The 22,255-nt window shown below is 33.2% G+C and overlaps 1 protein-coding gene across 1 annotated transcript in view; it reads right to left on the bottom strand.

Moving 5' to 3' along the window:
• Positions 1-21,993, bottom strand: part of LOC145303398 (cysteine-rich secretory protein LCCL domain-containing 2-like) — a 97,985-nt gene extending 75,992 nt beyond the window's left edge. The window contains exons 1-2 of the mRNA XM_080144712.1: positions 21,859-21,993; positions 1,786-1,950 (exon numbers count right to left, since the gene is read on the bottom strand). Coding sequence (XP_080000838.1) covers positions 1,786-1,950; positions 21,859-21,879 — 186 coding nt within the window. The 5' untranslated portion in view covers positions 21,880-21,993. The remainder of the gene's footprint in view (positions 1-1,785; positions 1,951-21,858) is intronic.
• Between the last annotated feature and the right edge of the window lie 262 nt (positions 21,994-22,255).

The following is a 22,255-nucleotide window of genomic DNA, read 5'->3' as shown; positions in this document are numbered from 1 at the left end:
TACCAGCCCGAATATGAAAACAATATTCCATACATGGACGAATGGTGACCTTGTAGATTTTAAGGCGTAAGCAACTCTAACACGGTAGAGAGAGAGAGAGAGAGAGAGAGAGAGAGAGAGAGAGAGAGAGAGAGAGAACCGTTTTCGCAGCAGCCTTGGCAATGCTCTCGATGTATCTGTTCCAACTTATGTTCCCTGTCAACGTTAAACCGATGAGTTTGAACGAAATATTTTCAGGTAGTTTATAGTTAGCCATAGCTATTGAGTTGAGAAGGTTTCTTTTAAATATTAAGAGAAACGAACTTAGGCTTGGCAGCATTGAATCTTGCCATCCATTTCTTGACCCCATTCCACTACAGACTGGAGGTCTTCCTCTAGGGTTTCCGCGATTACCTTGGATACGTGTGCATTCGTTTTCCCCTCGTGCCTGTTATAGAGCCTGGTGTCATCAGCAAATATACCCAACTCAAAGACTATTTTACCATGGAGGTCATGAATATCAGGAATAATAAAAGGTCCAAAGATCAACCCCTGAAGTACACCCGCATTTATATTATATTGTTAAGATGTACGATCATCGAGGACAACCTGGATTCTTCTTTTATTTATGACGGATTCAATTATGTTAAGTATTCGTACAGTAATAGCATAGGATTTGATTTTCATGAGAAGACCATTGTGCTATACCTCGTCAAAAGACTTAACTATATCTCGGGTTACTGCCAATACATTCCACTGCTTTATCCAGTGCATAGAAAATACATTCAGAGATTACAGTTAGAGTATCTGCAATTGAAAGGACTTGCCTAAATCCATATTGATGGCCAGACAGAAATTCAGCGACTGTAAGGTGGTGGACTAGAACTTGATTAATTATAAACTGAAATATTTTAGCAAAAAGAGGGAGGAGGCTAGTAGGGCGATAATTTAATGGGTCAGTACTTTTACCAGAATTTTTGTGAACTGGTACCACAGAAGTCGTTTTCCAGCAATTAAGAAAGCATCATTCGTACAGGCATTTTTTGAAGTGTTTGGAGAGAATTGAAGTAACTTCTGAAAGTTTAAAGAGTCAGTCCGCAGTGCGGACAACGCTAAATACTGAACTGCGAATTACTTAGACACGTCATTATTGCGAGAACGAGAGCATACTACCCTGTGGATTATATATAAGGTACCGTTCGAAATTTCGTGCAGATTTCCGAATTTGACAGATAGGTGCCCGTGTTCGATAGAATATTCCGGAAAAACGTCGGAGGTTTCATCGACGAAAACGTAGTTAAAATAACTCACGCGAACAATAGTTCTAATAAGCCAAATAATACGAATTCAGCTTTATCCTTCTTAGAAATAAAATACCTAAACCGTTAAAAAGTTATTTTTCTTAAAATCATGCATAAAAGAATTATAACAGATTTCTGCCTTGCAATAATAGAAAGATTTAAAATCAGCATCGTCAAATTTATAAAAAAAACAACTTTTAAAAAATATCTATATACACTATTTTTATATATCTTTTCAAAAATATCTATATGCAGTATATTTCGCTTAAATTCAACAAAAAGTTTGAATAATTGCTTTTGTTTTGTTCAAGTAAAAGTGTCCGCAGGGGGTAGGGCTCGGTCATCATTTCAAAACTGAAAATTTCGAAAGAATATAAAATTGACAAATTCACAGACAAATAAAACAAACTCTACAGATAGAAAGCAAGTATATAAATTCTCATTATTAGAAAAAAACTTATTACACTTTATGGTGCGTGTATTGTTAGTTTAAATAATAGTTTACCAGTTTCCGCATGTTAGCAGCCCCCTCCTTTCTTCTTAAATCATTGTGGTAATCCACAATAAATTTCTTCTCTTTTGGAGACAGAGACCGGTCCGTTGCTTGAATAAATTCTACAGCGCATGACACCAGACACAAGCAAAAAATCTGTCTAAAACCCTTGAGATTCTGAAATAGAAAAAAACAATAAAAAAGTCTAAATTTTTAATTTATTTTCTGTAGATGTGATGAAAAGATAAAAACTTTTCTTAGATAGGATTCAAAAAAGAATTTCCAATATAATATGCGCCGCTCTATCAACAAAGCTCCAACCCCTGTCCCATCACCGCAATGTATCCTTTCGGTTGTCGGTTTTATAAGTACATTAATTTAATGCATTCTGAAGAACTCATAGCAAAAATAGACTCATGCAAATACTCTGACAACTAAGCAGCAAAAGCTCACCCAATTCATTGTATAGATTTCTACTCTAATAGTTTCTTTTCGTCGAAATGATAGACGTTTGAATTTCTTCATTGTTACTCGATTCTTGGACTGCACTAATATGCAGAAATCTACATGTAATGTGAACAGACATCTCGCTGCTCACTTACTTTGATAGTGTCCGTGCAGACATCGTTCCAAATAGTAGTCTCTTACGTCTAAGTGGTAACAGGCCTTGTTTGGCGTGAATGCGAGTAAGATAAAATGTCTCTCTCTCTCTCTCTCTCTCTCTTATATATATTTATATATATATATATATATATATATATAACTTTGACCCCTATCATGACCCCTTAAAATTGATTGTTTTGGGCTCAACTCAAGTTATTCAGTTAGATCCATGTCCAAGGAACCTATATCTAAAATTTCAAGTGTTTAGACCCAAAATTGTTGGAGGAGTTTGGTAGCGTTCTCAAAAGTCAAATCGTTGAATTTTAACCCCTTAACAGACAATTTTCTGGCCGAATACGGATTACAAAGATTTTCCCAAATCTCAGTACCCTATATATCAAATTTCGAGTCTGCAGACTGAAAAATGATGGAGTTATTGCATAGGAAAATGTACACACACAGATACACAGACACACGCAGACACGTTCACTTTTATAGATATACTAGCATGGGTGCCCGGCGTTGTCCGTGTGTTTGGAGGTGTATGCTGAGCAAAAAAAAAAAAAAAGCGCTCAATTTTTATTAACTTTAACCCCATTTATGACTCCTTAAAATTTATTGTTTGGTGCTCAAATAAAGTTATTAAGTTAGATCCATGCCCAAGGAACCTATATCTAAAATTACAAGTGTTAAGACCCAAAATTATCGGAGGAGTTTGGTAGAGTTCTTAAAGATCAAATCGTTGAACTTTGACTCCTTAATAGCCAAATATCTGCCCGAAAACCGATCACATAAATTTTCCCAAATCTCAGTACCCTATATATAAAATTTCGAGTCTGTAGATTAAAAATTGTCAGAGTTATTGCGTAAGGAAATGTACACAGACACACAGACAGACAGACAGACAGGCCCGCAGACACACAGACACATTCACTTTTATAGATATACTAGCATGGGTGCCCGGCTTTGCCTGGGTATTTGGAGGTGTATGTTGAGCAAAAAAAAGGGGGGGTTCAATTTTTTAAACTTTTACCCTTATTATGACCCTTAAAATTGATTGTTTTGGGCTCAAATCAAGTTATTCAGTTAGATCCAGTTTCAAGGAACCTATATCTAAAATTACAAGTGTTTAGACCCAAAATTGTCGGAGGAGTTTATAGAGTTCTCAAAGGTCAAATCGTTGAACTTTGACTCTTTAATAGCCAAATTTCTGGCCGAAAACGAATTACACCGATTTTCCCAAATCTCAGTACCCTATATATCAAATTGTAAGTCTGTAGACTGAAAATTGACAAAGTTATTGCATAGGGAAATGTACACACACATACACGTTCACTTTTATAGATATACTAGCATTTCAGCCCGGCGTTGCCTTGGTGTTTGGATGTGTATGTTGCGCAAAAAATAGTGGTAGTAGGAAGGCAGGCTCGAACCCGTACCGCGAAGAACGAAAAGAACGGGGAAAAATCCTGACGTCTTTGTCGTTACGACCACCGCCAAACCTGAAGTGACTTACGTTTACATTAAGGCTGGACAATCGAAAGGAGAGGATATCTTTCAAAAATATCGGCAAAAAAAGCGACCCCCCCTGTAGGAAAGTGCCTAGTTGCAGGTGAAGATATAATGTTTTTAGCCAATTTTTCGACATTTGTCGCATGAACAGTCGAACTTCACAACGATACTGATCTTGTAAAAATCCGTCGCCTCTTTCGAAAGTTTTAGGCAGATATGCAAACATGGATACATACATACATTTATATATTAGTAACTAAAGATTTTCGACCCAAACCGATGAAAAAGCTTGCCCTATCTCTGAATACCCTTTATGTAAAATTTCAAATGTTTACACCAGAAATTGTCTGAGTAATTTGGTAGAAACCACAGAGGTCAAATATTTTTTAACTTTAACCCTTATTATGCCTCCTTAACATTTATTGTTTTGGGCTCAAATCAAGTCATTGTTAGATCCATGACCAAGGAACCTATACCTTAAATTCCAAGTGTTTAGACCCAAAATTGGCGGAGGAGTTTGGAAGAGTTCTCAAAGGTCAAATCGTGTAACTTTGACTCTTTAACAGCCAAATTTCTGGCCAAAAACCGATTACATAGATTTTCCCAAATCTCAGTACCCTGTATTTCAAATTTCGAATCAGAGTTATTGCGTAGAGAAATGTACACACACAGACACACAGACAAACACACAGACACACAGACACGTTCTCTTTTATAGATATACTAGCATGGGTGCCCGGCGTTGCCCGGATATTTGGATGTGTATGTTGAGCAAAAAAGGGGGGGTCAATTTTTTTAACTTTGACCTCTATTATGACCCCTTAAAATTGATTGTTTTGGGCTCAACTCAAGTTATTCAGTTAGATCCATGTCCAAGCACCCTATATCTAAAATTACAAGTGTTTAAACACCAAATTGTCGGAGGAGTTTGGTAGAGTTCTCAAAGGTCAAATTATTGAACGTTGACCTCTTAATCGCCAAATCACATCGATTTTCCCAAATCTCAGTACTCTATATATCACATTTCGAGTCTGTAGACTTAAAATTGACAGAGTTATTGCGTAGGGAAATGTACAAACACAGACAGACACACAGATACACAGACAGACAGATACACAGATACGTTCACTTTTATACATATAGATATATAGATAGATGGATTAAATAAAAATAGATACGTATACATAAATATATCTGGAAACAATTTTATGTTTAATATTAATTTTTACGCAAATATTATGCAAGTATAAATCAAGTAGAATATCTGCATGAATATAATTACACGTAATATTTAACTAAACATGATCATCCCATAAGAAAACCGAAAAAAACTAATAGGGAATTGATTAGAATGAATGTTTAAAAGAATATGCAAATTAGCTAGATCTTTGGTTAATGAATGCAATCCGACAACCCATATATAAGAAAATTGTATTTTCTTTTTAAATAAATAAAAAAGAGGGTTTTTATTATAAATATCAATACACACAAAACGAATTTATAGAAGTATAGATAGATATATCGTAGACAACGTGGATACCCCCACACCAATTTCAAAAATAAAAGAACGGATAAAAACATGTAAATGTAATCGCCCCTAAAAAAAGAAGTGCATGATACCCTGTCATGATACCCAGAATGGATACTAAGAAGACGCTATTCTCCAGATATTGAGCACTTTTTGTTGCTCGTGCGATGGATGACACCCCCACCAAAAAATAACAAATAAAATAAAATTATAATGAATGAATCAAAACAACGGAGCGACCGAAAAAAAAAAAAGAAAATAGCCGTATAGGCAGACTCCAAACTGAAACGAGAATAAAAGGAAAAGTTAATTTGTAAACGACTTTGCCCAGTGTAGATATAACAACGTTTATAAACGTTAACACGTTTGAAATGGAATTACTTTTATTGGCTTTTTTTGTTTTTGTAAAGACACTTTCTTCACTGGCTTTTTTTTTTTTCGTAAATAAAAGAAATTTTCGTCATGTTTCCTTTTTTCTTTTTTTTTTTTTTTGAGGGTGTGTGTAAATTCCCGGAACGCTCAAAGATTCTTCATAAAAATAATAAAAAATAAACAAATGCGATATTTTCGTTTATTCGCAAGTGTTTTATCTATTTATTTATTTACTTTTGAATATTTAAAAATAAAGCAAAACATCTTTCTGTTTACACACTATAACCTTATTGCGATTATCAAATTATTTTATGTTGGGAAGAGTTTCTGTTTATCCTTCGAACTTCGGAACATAAAAAAAAATCATCAATGGAAATAAGTCTACCCGTTTCTAAAAAAAAATGATATCGAAAATAATAATTCCAAATAAATTAAATTAAATATATTATCAATATAATTGTTATTTAAAGTTGATGAAATAATAAACTTAAATAGAAGACTTAAAACAACTCTCTCGCTAGAAACTTAAACTAGCATACAGCTATTTAATAAAATCGATTTTCCTTAATATAATATGCAAATGAAATGACCGCTTAATCGTATATTTTGAAGGAACCATACTATGTATAGAAATAAGTGAAACATTGAAGTAATGGACATTTTGTATATATTAATAAAATTGTGGACAAACAAACAAACAGACAGGAATACGGATTTATATAAAAAGATATATATGTGGCATATTTAATGAAATGCGCCATATATATATATATATATATATATATATATATATATATATATTTAAATAATGGAATATTTCATTGAATGAAATAGACGTTTTTGTCTATTAATTCTACTTTCGACCCTTTTCAACTTCCTAATAACAGTCTTCACTTCTGACGGGAACTGGCTGATATAATCACTATATCATAAGTCCGAACACTTTCCAATCCTCAGGAATAAATTATTCTAAATTGTTTTGAACAATTTATAAAGTTTTTTTTTTTTTTTTTACATAACACTCTTGCTTTATATTTTCGTTATGTGGATTATACGGTTGCGGCTTTTCCTTTTCAGGGCATGGCTTTAGAATTCTTTAAACGTCTTAATTCCTTACATCACGCTTTGTCTTTTACTATGGAAATAGAAAATGATAACTCTCTTCCGTTCCGCGACGTGTTAATTGAAATTTCCAGAGGGCGTTTTCTTACCTCTATTTATAGAAAACCTACCATCATTGACAAATTGCCTTCCAATTGCTTATCATCATTTTCAGTTCAGTAACTGTTATTTTTGGCATATTTGCTGTTTTCATAATAGCATAAATACCAGCATCAATGGATCGTTTATCAGCTTTATCGACAAAAAACATCTAATATTGAATACTTTTTCTGAATCTAGGATCACAATGATTCAATCGATTTCTAATGTACATGTATGGCTTTAATTTGCCATATGGACGTTCATTTGAGAACATTCCAAATCTGCCTCTTGTAAACAAATCAGCGAAACAGAACAATTCAAATAATGGGTCATTGTCAGTGAGCAATATTCCTTCAACTCTTTTTTGCCTGAAAATCGTCAAATCCTTTTCAGGTGGCAACATTGGTTGCATTTCTATCAGCGTGTGATGCTCGGATGAAATCTGAGCTCCAGTCTGTAGACTTTTAGGCTGATGACACTACTATCTATGGTAGCACATCTAAGACCTTAAACGACCAAGTTCTCTTCGGTTCTCTTTCCGCTGATCTTGAGCACGTGGTATAATGGGGAAAAGAGTGACTGGTTACTTTTAATGCATCTAAAACCAAACTTCTATCTTTACATCATCAACGTTCTGATCCCCATCAGACATCAGTTGAATGGCTCTCGTCTTGGGGAGGCCTCAGGTTTTGACAAGCTTCTGTGCTTGACCTTCACTCCTGATCTTAAATGGAACATGTACATCAAATCTGTTGCGAAGGCCTCTGGAAAAATGGTGGGATCCTTCTATGGATCCAGCAGATATCTCACTGCTGATGCAATTCTCTATCTATATTAGAGCCAGGTACGTCCAAGGATGGAGTACTGTTGCCACATCTGGGCAGGAGCTGCTAGAAAGGATTGTCCTGCCTTGATAGAGTTCAAAATAGACTTCGTAGCCTCGTAGGAGATGTCCTTTTCTCTTCCCTGCTACCTCTATCTCACAGAAGAGATGTTGCGAGTTTGTCTCTGCTTTATCGTTATTTTCATGGCAACTGCTCGACTGAGCTTCAATCTATGGTCCCCCCTCGCAAAACTTTCACAAGACACACTCGTCTAGCTGAAAACACTACCAATAATTCCCCCCACTCTTTATCTGTGCCTAAACCTAAACGTAGATTCCATGAACAAAGCTTCTTACTTAGAACTGCACCCCTGTGGAATTGCCTTCCGTTTTCCTGCTTTCCATCTGACTACAAAATGGTTGTCTTCAAGTCCAACGTAAACAAGTTCTTGATGAGCTGTTCCACTTAAGTTAACAAATTTACCGAATTTCGATTACTAACGATTACTATATTGTCCAATTGACTACTGTACACTCTTAACTCTTATCCACGAGTGGTCTCTGGCCTTGATAAGTGGTTATGTAAAAAAAAAAATTATCCATTTTCAGACTATCATTTCGCCCAATGCATGTGACAATTTCATCCAAGTTGGCATTTCGATCAATTTTTATGTCATTGTATAAAATATTGTTGGTTTCCAACCAATCCAAAGCTTTCAGAACTTTGTCCATATTAACCAATGAGCGCCAAATAATTCTTTTTTTGTTTGGCAATGTATCTACTATAATTTCAACCAATTTATGATAATTGTTTGGCAATGTAGCCATAGCATGGTTAATAGTTGTTTCCATCGGCATTGGCAAATGACTAGCTATTCCTCTGATAGCTGGGATCAACTGGCTTTGCAGTCCTTTAAAATTATATGGCACCAATTTCATTATATTCATGAAGAATTTGGCTCTTTGAATAAGAAGCCTTTCATACATATTAAAAATGACGATTTCAGGTGGGATGTTATCAACTTGAAGACCATTAATCGATGCTAAATTTGGCACTTTTCTGTATGTTATCATATCTAATCCAAATTTTTTGCATACAATACATGGCAATATGTCATTTTCTTTAATAATTTCAATTACTGTTTGAGATTTTATTTTATCTCAGTTGTCCCATTCATGCAATTCTGAATCTTTTTTGCGCATCTTGCAAATTTCATAATGATTTATTGTGAAATCATACATTGACTTTTGAAATTTTTAAAACAAATTAGCATATTTTGTTGTGACATAAACCTCAGTATGCAATTCATTTTCATTGATACCCAGTTCAGTGTAAAGGTGGGAAATAGTAGCATCCCTGTTAACTTGGTAAATTAATTGAACATACATTGTGACCTTCAAGTATAACGATGTCATATAGTTGAGTCATGTTCCAATTGACAATAATCTATAGACTTGTCTGATCACTGTTCTCAGGTGTTGCGAGTGTGGTGACAAGAGTTTCAGCAGAGCCAGCTTGTACGTGCAATCACTTTGGCCACAGCAATAAATTCTTTCAGACCTTTGCAACTTTGGAAACTATCCATTTTTTTCTTCATTTGAGCAATTGTCAAATCCGGACTCAAATCATATAAATTGTCATGCAATCCTTTAGCATATTCCAATTTCTGAATTGAGTCTGGACAGCCATCTTCGATTCTACACAAACGAGTCATTGGTATTCTGTAGTCATTTTCATTGTTTTCATTTATGGAAACTTCAAATGTGGCCAATTCACTGCAATCACAGTCTTGGCAATGTATACATTTAAAATTGCGTATTGATAACTGAGCCAATGGCACATATTCATATTCGCTTTTGTCGCAAAGAAAATGTTCATTGGTGAAGCAGTGGGACAAATTATCGCCCCAATAAGTCTGCAGACCGTAATTGTTGGATTTTTCTACATAGGAGTGGATGCATCTGAAGTACTTCTTCAATTGGTTGATCATGAAGTTTCTCATGCCAACTCCTTCAATATATTTCTTGTTGACACTGCTAAATGCACTTTTACTAGCCAATCTACGTTGCTGTTGGTCTGTTATATTTTCTCTGACAAATTTTTTGTATGACAGAATCAATTTTCGCATTAAAATCATTTTTTTTTTTTGCATTAATTCGTCATAAAATCTTCGTCTTTTTTTCATTTGTCTCATTTTTTTAAACAGAAAGTGTCGATGCAAAATCGAATCTTTGCTTGATATTTCGAGTTTGCAAGTAAATTTATATGCTTTTTTTTATATTTGTTATAATATGATTTTTGCACAAATTTTTTCTTTATTTTTTTATAATATTGGGCCATTTTAGTATTATGTTTTTCTCTATTTTTATCAAAATATTTTTATTTGACTCTTTTTTTAAATATCATTTCCCTCTTTGAATTAATTTTATAATTTTGAACTCTTTGTTTTATTTTATCTTTATTTTTTTCTATAATATTCAGCTTTTCACATTTTTGTCATATACTTTTATTCCTATCATTTGCATTGGCTAATACCATTTTATTTTGCTTATCAATGGTTCCTGGGTTAATTTCGACTCCACCAATGATCGAAAGCATCTGAATAATAGATCTGTTTTTATGCATAATGTAGCATTTATTGTGATAACGAGGGTTGAATTTGAAATCGATTATGCAATTTTTAATAGTGAAATGTGTTTTGTATTGCATAAAAGACATATTGCAATTAAATTTTATCCTGTTAACAGTGAAAATAAATAGTACAAAATATAATCACATATTGCACTATTATAATTATGAACATAAATAAAGGTTTAATGACTTTCCAATGCAATATAGTTGGCAAGAATATGTCAATTATGTGCAAATTGAACAAGAAACAAGCCAGAAAATTAATAAAAATGATCAAAAGAGTGGTGGGGTGGCAAGCCTTGCACAGTCTCTTGGCCAGCTTGAGTTCCCTTTTCCTGGTGACTCTATCGCAAGCCCACTGTCCTGAGTCTGTCCTCACTCCTCTTCCTCTCCAAAAGTTTTTTCTTGACTTGTTTTTTCTTTCACTTGCTTTCTCTTTGCGCGTATCTTCTTTCTATCAATCTTTTAGTTTGATCCGATCCTTCTTTCTTTACCATTAACATCTTCCTGTTTTCTCCCCCGCCTCTCTCTCTCTCTCTCTCAGTAACAATCTGGCTTTCTAATTGTCACTTTGTGGTCGCATATCTCGGTGGATCTGAATTGAGCAATATAGTAAAACATAAACTAATTGAATAAAGTTCAAAAATCTGTAGAGAGAAGTAAGAAGCAGTTAGGATACAGTTGAGAGGAAGAGGAATAGGTGAGGGACGTGGAAAATAGGGGTAATAAAATTTTACGATACATGTTTTTATTAAATTGTTAGGTGAAAGTACCCGTGCTTTTTTTTAAATAGTATTTTCAAGTTTAATTAAAGTTTTACGATACCTGTTTTTATTAAATTGTTAGGTGAAAGTAAAGAATATGTACACAACAACCTCCCGTCCCCATGTTAAGAATGACTTTCTAAATAATTTCATTATTTCAGCACGCCTCAATAAGTACATGAGTATCTTTTATTTTCTTGAATTAAATAAAAACTACTCGACGAGAACACTATTGTTTTTGTTTTAATAATTATCTTTTCAAAAATAAAAAAATAAAAATTTCAATTGTCCAAAACATGTTTTTTCACAAAGTTTATTGGCATTTTTTTTTAATTACGCAGATATTGTAAAACTTTAATTAAACTTGAAAATAATATTTAAAAATAGCGCGGATTCTATTTTGACTTTCACCAATTTTTCTGTTAATAATTACATAAACTCCAGCAACACCCCCAAAAAAAACAAAAACAAAAACAAAACAGATAACAAAAATTATGCGCAAAGTTCAAGCCAAAATAAATATATAAAAAAAACTAGGTCACACACGCAAAAATTCTTTCCTTGTAAAAATAATAGCGGCTCCCTCAGTCGAACTACGTACGACATCGGAGCCGATGCGTATTTCGCTAGAGGGATAGCATTCGTGTACGTCCGCCCAAGTTAAATCTAAGTAACTTTAAAATCACGGAATTTGGCAATGATTAAACTTCTGTAGAATTTGACCCGCTATTTTCGCGAACTTACCCGAGTGTGCTCGGCAGTTGACGGAAATAACCGGTAAAGGTCGATCGCAATGTTAGGGGAACGCTAACTATTGCGCTGTTGGGCTTAGCGAAAAAGGATCGTAGCAGACATATTTTATGGAATAAATAGTTTTTCTAAAACTTTTCTTTTGGTTGGTTTTTATAATTTATAGAAATTTTTCTTAAAAACAAACAAACAATAAAAACAAAGAAAAACAAAAATCGCCCCCCCCCAAAGTTTTGTACAATTTTGCTTTCAGTTGCTTTTTGATATTTATTTAGAAAAAAAAAAACTCAAAAGAACCCTCTAAAAAGAAGAGATCTTCCAGTGAACTTCTTTCTGTTTTTGTATATTAAAAAAAAATGTACACACACACACACACACACACACACACACACACACACACACACACACACATATTTATAAAAACGTTTGGGGAATTTATTAAGTAGGTTTAATTCCACAGTGTGAATGGCGCCAGCCAAGAGTATTCTAGAGATCGTTTAGAAAGACCCTGCCCTATACCTCCTCTTATTTATTCAATACACTTACGGTAGATTCATGCTTTATTTAATGTGTAGGAAACAGATTCGCGAGCAGACGTCTTTTGGGGAAAATATTGGTTTTCTAAAATTTTTCTTTCGGTTGGTTTTATTATTTATTGCAAAGTTCTTAACAAAACTCCGAAGACTCCCCCCCCCCAAAGTTTTTTAAAACTTTTCTAGTCGTTTTTGATATTTAATTAAACCTTTTGTAAGGAAAAAAAAAGAAAAACTTTCGAAAACCAACTCCAAAGTTAAGGGACTTCTTTTTTAAAAAAGAGAAAAAAAAGCAAAAAATGTTTTCCTGACAAATTGCAATGAAAAAATATAATTTTGCGACGGCTTTGAATATCAGATTCATTGTCAGCGACCCCGAAAACGTTTAAATAACCAAATTGTACTCTGTTGTAGATAAAGTAAACATTTATCAATGTTTTTTTTTATTTTATTTACGCAAAATTAGTATAACCTATTATGTTTTTATTTTGTAAATTGTATAATGTGTGTGCGTGTGCGTGTGTGTTAATTTCGGTAGGTAGGGGGAAGGAAACGATAGAAAAGTGAAAAAAATAATAAATAAATGAATAAATAAATATCAGTACGAATAACGACCCCTCTTCATTCTCTGACAAATCTAAGATAGATTCAACTCCTACCTTCCTCACACACAAGATAGCAGCGTGGCACCAACTACTCTTCGCACATAACATCTTTAACACCTTGCCTTTTTTCTTCACTCACCTCTCTCTCTCTTTCTCTCCCTCTTTTTCTCTCTCCCTCTTCCTCTCTCTCTTTAATTCTAGTAAGTAGTCAGTCTGACGCTGTTAGAAATAAAGAGTAGTAGTAACAGTTACAACGCACAGTTATTAAATGTTGTGATAGTATGAATAGTTACCCGGTTGGAAAACTCTTAAGGAACGATTTTGTAAAAAAGATTTTTTTTTATCGATATTATATCACATTATATCAAATAATATCTGAAATGAAACAGAAGAACATGGAGATTATTATTATCACTATTCCAAAGGAATTCATTAAATGTTTCGCGAGGAAATTAAAAAATTGTTTTTTCAAGCAGTACCTTCATTACCTTCATTACTCAATGTCTGCAAGTAACATTTTGTTTCGTCGAGCAGTTACCTGCTCGACTAATAAATTCAAATGTTAGTGTGATGCTGTTTACGTCGGGCGAACCAGTAGGTGTATCAGAATTTTTGTAGGAATTTTTGACACCCCTAACACGAAACTGCGAATAACATATTAAAAAAAAAACTCGTAATTTCTCTTTTAAAAGTGGGTTGTTTATTTTCTTTATGGATTATACTTTCAAAATAAACTATTAAAGTTGTATAAAAAGTAATAGAAATGTTATTTTTTTATTTTTTTAAAAAACAGTAATGGAATTAATTGATTTTACGAGTTCAGTATTTTTCAATTTTTAAACTTTAAAATCTATCAAAACTTCTATTGATTCTATTTTTACGATATTTTCAGGGTCAATGTGAAATTTTATGCTCTTTCCAATAAACCGAATATAATATTTTAGACAAACGTTTTTTTTTTAATTCACATTTTGAAATGTCTATTAAAAAGTAAATAATTAATTTACTCACCACAGGGTTATATATCGCAAATTGAGGATAAAAGATAAATAAATAATATATTCAAATTTAAAACAAAAGAGTAGTGTTTTTTAGAAATGTACCTGTAAAGTCCGAAGGTTAAAACCTTTTCTTTTTTTTAAAAAACACGTTGTTTCTTTGTTTGTTTTCTTAATGAAACCTTGGTTCTTGGTCCTTTAATTGAAAAAAAATTAGGGTTTGAATTACATTTTTCGAGGAGTTATAAGTTTGGAAAGACAGAGGTGAAATTATTCAATATTTTTCACGAAATTTCTGACACACCTAACAAACCACCGTTTGCTTTGGACAAGAATGGGACAACATGTTCCTTCATGTTTTCGTAATAAAAATAAAAAATAAAATGCTCCTCAACTCCATCCACAATAATTTTGGATATCCCAGAACGTGAACAGGCTTATAAGGACGACTTCTTTACAATTTTATTTCGAAGGCCGATCAAGTAGTCATGTTAACACTCTCGAATCCGTCTCCATTGCGCGACTTAAAGCCTCTCTCTGCAGGCAGAAGCGGTTTGTTATTACCCTTTTCCTTTGTGTGAATTATAGAAGGATACAATAAATATGATTCCTCACTTCCTTTTTCTGCCCCCCCCGTATATTTATATGCGGGATATCATTCCCCACTCGGGATTCTTCTCCCTTTCCTTCCTCCCTGTACATATATATAATTGTAAATAAGTCGTCCTCATTTTCATCATTAATTTCAGTTTCTTCACCCTATTTTCTTTTTTTAAAAGAGATACAAAATTCCATCGTTTGTCCCTGACGAGGATAGCGAAAGACGTCTAGGGTCCAAAAGAATTCTTTTTTCTGTCATACGTAAATTCTATACCACAAATGAATTCTTCTAATATATATATATATATATATATATATATATATATATATATATATATATATATATATATATATGTATGTATGTATGTATGTCGTTGTGTGTGTATGGACACAAACGCACGTATATATATATATACATATATATTTATATATACATGCATGCACTGAGACAAGAAAATATTCAGGTTAGTGTCTTGAGGTGCGATTAGGCCACTTGGAGAGATGCAGCTCTTAGCCTCTGTTAAGGCATGTATCTAAGAGTAGAAACACTGAGGTTTGTGTGGGTTTCTGACAACTTAACTTGATAGCTTTGTTTGAGTATCATTGAAACCACTAAAAAAAGATAATGTCCGCTGGCGACAGTGGTAAAGCGACGAGGACAGGCAAAAGATATTGCTGGCAATCTCTAACTTGATAAGTGGCGACTGATGATGGCCGCTCAGCATAAAAACTGAACAATTGTGCTGTCCGTACTGTGAGCAATTGTGCTGTCCGTGTCCTCCTTCAGTGACAAAGCAGATCTTTTTTAGGACCAGCACTGCTTTCTCCAGAGGGGGAATGGGGTGGGAAAAGATGCCGTAAACATTGCATGCTCACCATCAACCTTGGCAGCGTACTGCAGCTTTCTGGGTATCCAATATTGCAGTCAAAACAAAGCAATGTATTACAATTTTTATCTTGGGTCTTGGAATGTACGCACACTGCAAGATAGTGACTCAGTGCCAGAGCGAAAAACAGGCCTTATTTCTCTTGAACTGAAAAAATATAATATGGGAAATGTATATATATATATATATATATATATATATATATATTGTGTGTGTGTCTGGTCACGAATAGGCTCCTATATGGTTGACTATTATAGAAAACTGATCACATATAATGATAGAAGATGCATTGAGACACAGGAATGGGTATGTTTGATCTGGCATAATGATGATTCATTAAATTGTGGGGTCTGCGTATGCGTCTGGTGCACAAAGTATGGAAATAAAAAAAGAAGAAGTGTTTTTGATATAGATGTACTTAATAATACTTTGATAAGTATGTTTTAACTTAAATAGGGATGGTATAATAAAATTGTGGGGTCTGCATTCGTGCCTGGTCACCATAGAATGGAAATAGGCACAAACTTTAATAAAGACTTTTCATATCTATCTGCGTAAGTATACTTTGATAATTACGTTTCAGTTTGAAGAAATATGGTATAATAAAATTATGGGGTGTTTGTTCGCGCCTGACCTCCATAGAATGGAAATATGTCACAAAGTTTAACAAGATTTTTTAATATAGGTCCACAGAATATTGTGATAAGTGTTTCAGTGTGAACAGGTATGGTATAATAAATTATTGGGTTTATCTATTTTATTTTTACTTTCATCATATTTTGCTTTGGTTTTGATACCCCCAAATTCGAAGCTATCTCTTTACAACCCTTCCTTTTCATAGCCCATCATACTTTCATAAATGAGAGTCCATTTTCTGTAGGCTGTTTTTGAATCCAGTCAACGACGGGTACTTTTGTTAGTATATATATATATATATATATATATATATATATATATATATATATATATGTATAAGGAATGAAAAAATGTACCAGCGGTGGTTGACGTTATGTTTAAAGAAAAAATAGAAAAAACCGAATGAAATTATTAAAAAATCAACGTTTCGTCCTTGTCTCAGAGGACATCTTCAGGATAATTGAAATAAAAATGTGATAAAAGAAAAAGTCATAGATCGTGCGAAAAAAGACAGTTTTTTAAAATCCAACCCATGTCGGGAAAGGACGAATATGTGTGCGTATGGGAAGGTTGTTTGATGTCTATATATACAATTTTAAAATGCATTTAAAATAAATATGTACATGTTTTTTTTTTTTTTTTTTTTTTTTTTTTTTTTTTTTTTTTCTTCTGCGAAACTACTCATTTTCCTGAAACATTCAAAGAAAAACGGCTAGCCAGGATCCACCCTGATACCTTGCTCTTTGATTATTATTTTCCCTATGCTAGGGGTTAAATGGTAGAAGCCTTTTCTTTGCGTAATAGTATTAGTATTCAAAATTAGTGCTGATTCTAAAAGTCTTCTTTTAGCTCTATCTATCACGTATTTAATAATTTTCGCTTGATCTAAATTAAATGAGTGATCGTGTTCTGCACAATGGCAAAAGAGTGCATTTAGGGCGTTACCATTCCTCATATCTCTTCTGTGCTCGTTAAGTCTTAATTTCAATTTTCGTTGTGTTTCACCTATGTACGCTTGTTGACAGTTGTTACATGGGATGGAATATATACCGGCATCGGATGTGAGGGTTTTGGGAGAGTGCTTGGTAGTTTTTAATGTCTGTTTTATGGTTGAGGAAGTTGTTTGTATCAGGTGAAAACCAAGTCTATTAAGAGTGTCGTAAATTTTTGTATTTTTGGTGTGGGTGGGAATGAAAAGATGTCTGTTTAATAGTGAGGTATCTGTTTTATTTTTCTGTGTGTTTATGTTATAGTGTATTTTCGTAGCTTTTTTCTTTGCGTAAGAAATGAAATAGGATGGATACTGTAGTTTTCTTAAAACATTCGTAATATATTGAAATTCATCATTAAGATATTGGGGACTGCATATTCTAAAGGCACGTAAGAAAAACCCTATAATCATGCCAGTCTTTATTTTATCATTGTGGTGTGAGTAGTAATGAATATAGTCGTTTTTGTGAAGAAAAAAAAAAAAAAAAAAAAAAAAAATGTTCATATTTATTTTAAATGCATTTTAAAATTGTATATATAGACATCAAACAACCTTCCCATACGCACACATATTCGTCCTTTCCCGACATGGGTTGGATTTTAAAAAACTGTCTTTTTTCGCACGATCTATGACTTTTTCTTTTATCACATTTTTATTTCAATTATCCTGAAGATGTCCTCTGAGACAAGGACGAAACGTTGATTTTTTAATAATTTCATTCGGTTTTTTCTATTTTTTCTTTAAACATAACGTCAACCACCGCTGGTACATTTTTTCATTCCTTATACATTCTGTCGAAATGGAAAACCGATCTTCTCTGCGAACATATAAGAGCATCTTAATCGCAGCAAATTCTCACAACAACAGGAGAATTTTTCTGGAAAAATGTATTGAAGAAAAAGTCATACCTGCATGCATACCTAAATCTTTTAAAACATCAGACCATATTTTCCCGGATTACATTGAGAAATATCTTTTGTCATCTATAATATATTTAAAGCACCAAAGCTCTCATCTTTTTCCGAAAGCCAGGATATTAATTGCTGATTATCAACAAAATTACAAGAAAACACCCAGATCAATTAAGAACATTTACAGATCTATCAAAAAATTTAACACACGCCATAACTTTAAATTGAATAACAAACTTGCGAAATTGATAAAAAACAGCAAATGGAAAACTTTGGGACGTCCAGACCTTATTCTAAACTTTACTTCTAAACCACTCTCGGACATTGAAACTGAAGCTCTCAGTTTCGGTCTTAAATTCGCTACCGGCAAGCATTCGAAAATAACTACTAACACAACCCTAAAAAATTATAGACAAGAGGACTCTGATTTTACTAAAGGCTTCATACAAGGGATAATAGCTTTAACAACTACCCAACCTCAAGAATTAGCACTACCAAAAAGATACATTGATGCCTTAAAACTTTTAACAAAAAATAAAGACATTATTATTTCACAAGCCGATAAAGGAGGGGGTATAGTTATAATAGATAAAGACCTATATCTAAAGAAAATGCACACACTATTGGCAGACGGAGATATATACACTCCGATAGATTTAAAATCAATAGAAAAAGATTTCGATACTTTTAATAAATCCGTAAAGAAACTTATCGGAAATGATAAAAAATGGATAAATAACATAGAATACCACCCCACTATTCCTATATTATACGGCCTCCCAAAAATACATAAAGAGAACGTCCCTATGAGACCTATAATATCAAACATTGGAAGCGTCACCCATAAATTAGCACGAGCTATTGCCCAAATTTTAACTCCACTAATGGGCACCATCAGCACTTCACATATCAAAAACTCTGGTGACCTCCTAAATAGAATAAAAAATATGGACATGCAAAATAAAACCATGCATAGTTTAGACATAATTTCCCTGTACACCAATATTCCAATCAAAAAATGCCTTAATCTACTCCACAAGCACTTAATCAAAATTAAAGCCGACCTACCTTTTTCCTCAGATACACTAATACAAATTATAAAACTCATCACTGATAGAACCTACTTTCAATTTAATAATTCTTACTATAGACAGAAATTTGGACTCCCTATGGGTAACCCCCTTAGTGGTGTACTAGCTTGCTTATTCTTAGAATTCTTAGAAACCAACTCTTTTAAACACAGACTTCCTAAAAACTCCACATATTTTAGATATATAGATGACATTCTTATTTTTCTCCCTAAAAACACACAAATAGAACAAATTAGAAATAAATTAAATTCAGTGGAACCATCTATAAATTTTACACATGAATCCGAACAAGACCACTCCCTAGCTTTTCTAGACATATTCCTCATCAGATCAGAAACTGATCTGAGTTTCAAAGTACATAGAAAGACCACACACAAAAACGACTATATTCATTACTACTCACACCACAATGATAAAATAAAGACTGGCATGATTATAGGGTTTTTCTTACGTGCCTTTAGAATATGCAGTCCCCAATATCTTAATGATGAATTTCAATATATTACGAATGTTTTAAGAAAACTACAGTATCCATCCTATTTCATTTCTTACGCAAAGAAAAAAGCTACGAAAATACACTATAACATAAACACACAGAAAAATAAAACAGATACCTCACTATTAAACAGACATCTTTTCATTCCCACCCACACCAAAAATACAAAAATCTACGACACTCTTAATAGACTTGGTTTTCACCTGATACAAACAACTTCCTCAACCATAAAACAGACATTAAAAACTACCAAGCACTCTCCCAAAACCCTCACATCCGATGCCGGTATATATTCCATCCCATGTAACAACTGTCAACAAGCGTACATAGGTGAAACACAACGAAAATTGAAATTAAGACTTAACGAGCACAGAAGAGATATGAGGAATGGTAACGCCCTAAATGCACTCTTTTGCCATTGTGCAGAACACGATCACTCATTTAATTTAGATCAAGCGAAAATTATTAAATACGTGATAGATAGAGCTAAAAGAAGACTTTTAGAATCAGCACTAATTTTGAATACTAATACTATTACGCAAAGAAAAGGCTTCTACCATTTAACCCCTAGCATAGGGAAAATAATAATCAAAGAGCAAGGTATCAGGGTGGATCCTGGCTAGCCGTTTTTCTTTGAATGTTTCAGGAAAATGAGTAGTTTCGCAGAAGAAAACAAAAAAAAAAAAAGAAAAAAAAAACAAAAAAACATGTACATATTTATTTTAAATGCATTTTAAAATTGTATATATAGACATCAAACAACCTTCCCATACGCACACATATTCGTCCTTTCCCGACATGGGTTGGATTTTAAAAAACTGTCTTTTTTCGCACGATCTATGACTTTTTCTTTTATCACATTTTTATTTCAATTATCCTGAAGATGTCCTCTGAGACAAGGACGAAACGTTGATTTTTTAATAATTTCATTCGGTTTTTTCTATTTTTTCTTTAAACATATATATATATATATATATATATATATATATATAAAATTTAACTCCATCTTCTAACTCTGAAAATATATATATTTATATAGAAAATTTTACTCCATCTTCCAACTCTGCAAATGCATGTTTCAGAATCACAGGACATGGGCTATAACACAACCTTGTTTTGTGCTGTTAGTTACAGGGAAGGAATCTGGTGGTTCACCATCCGACACACGCCCCGGCCTTCATCCCATCATGGAAGGAGATAATAACCTTCAACATAGTCACCGGTATTCTCGATTTCCTCAAAAGCTTCCACAAGGTACCGCAATTCACTGTATCAAACGCATTCATGAAGTCAACGAACACCACATTCAACTCCTGATTAGTCTCACGGATCTTTTCAGCAACCTGTCGTTATGTGAAAATCATATTAGTGGTGCCGCGACTTGCTTGAAAGCCACATTGCGATTCAAGATAGATGTCATCAACTAAGTTAGTTATTATTCAGTTCAAAATCAGTCTGGCCAAAATCTTTCCCCAGTGATTATCGCATATCTTTTAGTTACCTTTATTTTTGAACAGATGGTGAATGGACACATCTTTGAAGTTTTGTGGGACCATCTCTTGTCTCTCAGTCTCAATAAACAAACGTAAAACTTTCTTAGCCAGTGTTGATCCTTCGTATTTGAAAATTTCAGGTGGGATGGCATCTTTGCCTGGTGCTTATATATATATATATATATATATATATATATATATATATATCTGTGAGTGTTTTCCATAAAAAGAAAGGTTAGAGAATTTACATAAAACTAAAAGTGTATTTGTGTATTTTTCTGAGTAAGTTTATATATGTGATACCTATTTTATACATATCTTTAATTTGCTGAATTTACACCCCTTCAAATAGAAATACCAGAATAGAACAGCAATAAAACTTCATTTTAATAATAATTTTAATTATAATTTTATAAATTGTATAATAACTAAAACCATAAGTTAAAAACACTAATCCAGACAGTTTTCCAAAATTTAAGTTGCTTCCAATTATATTAGTTTCGGTTTTTTTGTAGAAGGTTGAGACTGGTAAAACGGAGAAATCTGTAAAAACGAAAACACTGTTATATTCGTCCGTACGGTTAACAAATAAATGTTGGTGTAATTGCGAAGTTATAGAAAATAAAACATATTGCATGTTGTAATAAAGATACATACCGCTGATCTCTTGGAGGTCATCGTTTTTATGTGCTACACAAAGTTTTCCGGATAAATTACCAAGAACAATGAATGTTGGTTTCTGTTACAGCTTTTATACCTTGAAAAGAAACCCAGGTTAATCCTAAACGCGTGAATAATTAGAAAGTATCTTTAAATATGGAAAAAGCACTCCCACAGTATCAACAATTAGACAAGCTCATTAAAGTGCTAAATTAAAATGCTTGAATTTCATTTTTTAGAAATAAATTACAATAAATAAGTATGCGTCACCAAATTTCTAAAGCCACATATCGGTGTTGTAGTTAACTGCGTTATTAGTAATGTGGGTTCGAGTCTAGCGACCGAGTGAGTGGCTAGAAGTTATGTTGATATCAAGCAAAGTAAGATTTAGCTT

Source organism: Euprymna scolopes, chromosome 2 (assembly GCF_053919585.1).
Source record: "Euprymna scolopes isolate OS-2025 chromosome 2, ASM5391958v1, whole genome shotgun sequence".
Lineage (NCBI taxonomy): Eukaryota > Metazoa > Mollusca > Cephalopoda > Sepiida > Sepiolidae > Euprymna > Euprymna scolopes.
Note: the sequence above shows the minus strand (reverse complement) of the source record. Positions and strands in the feature narration are given on the sequence as shown.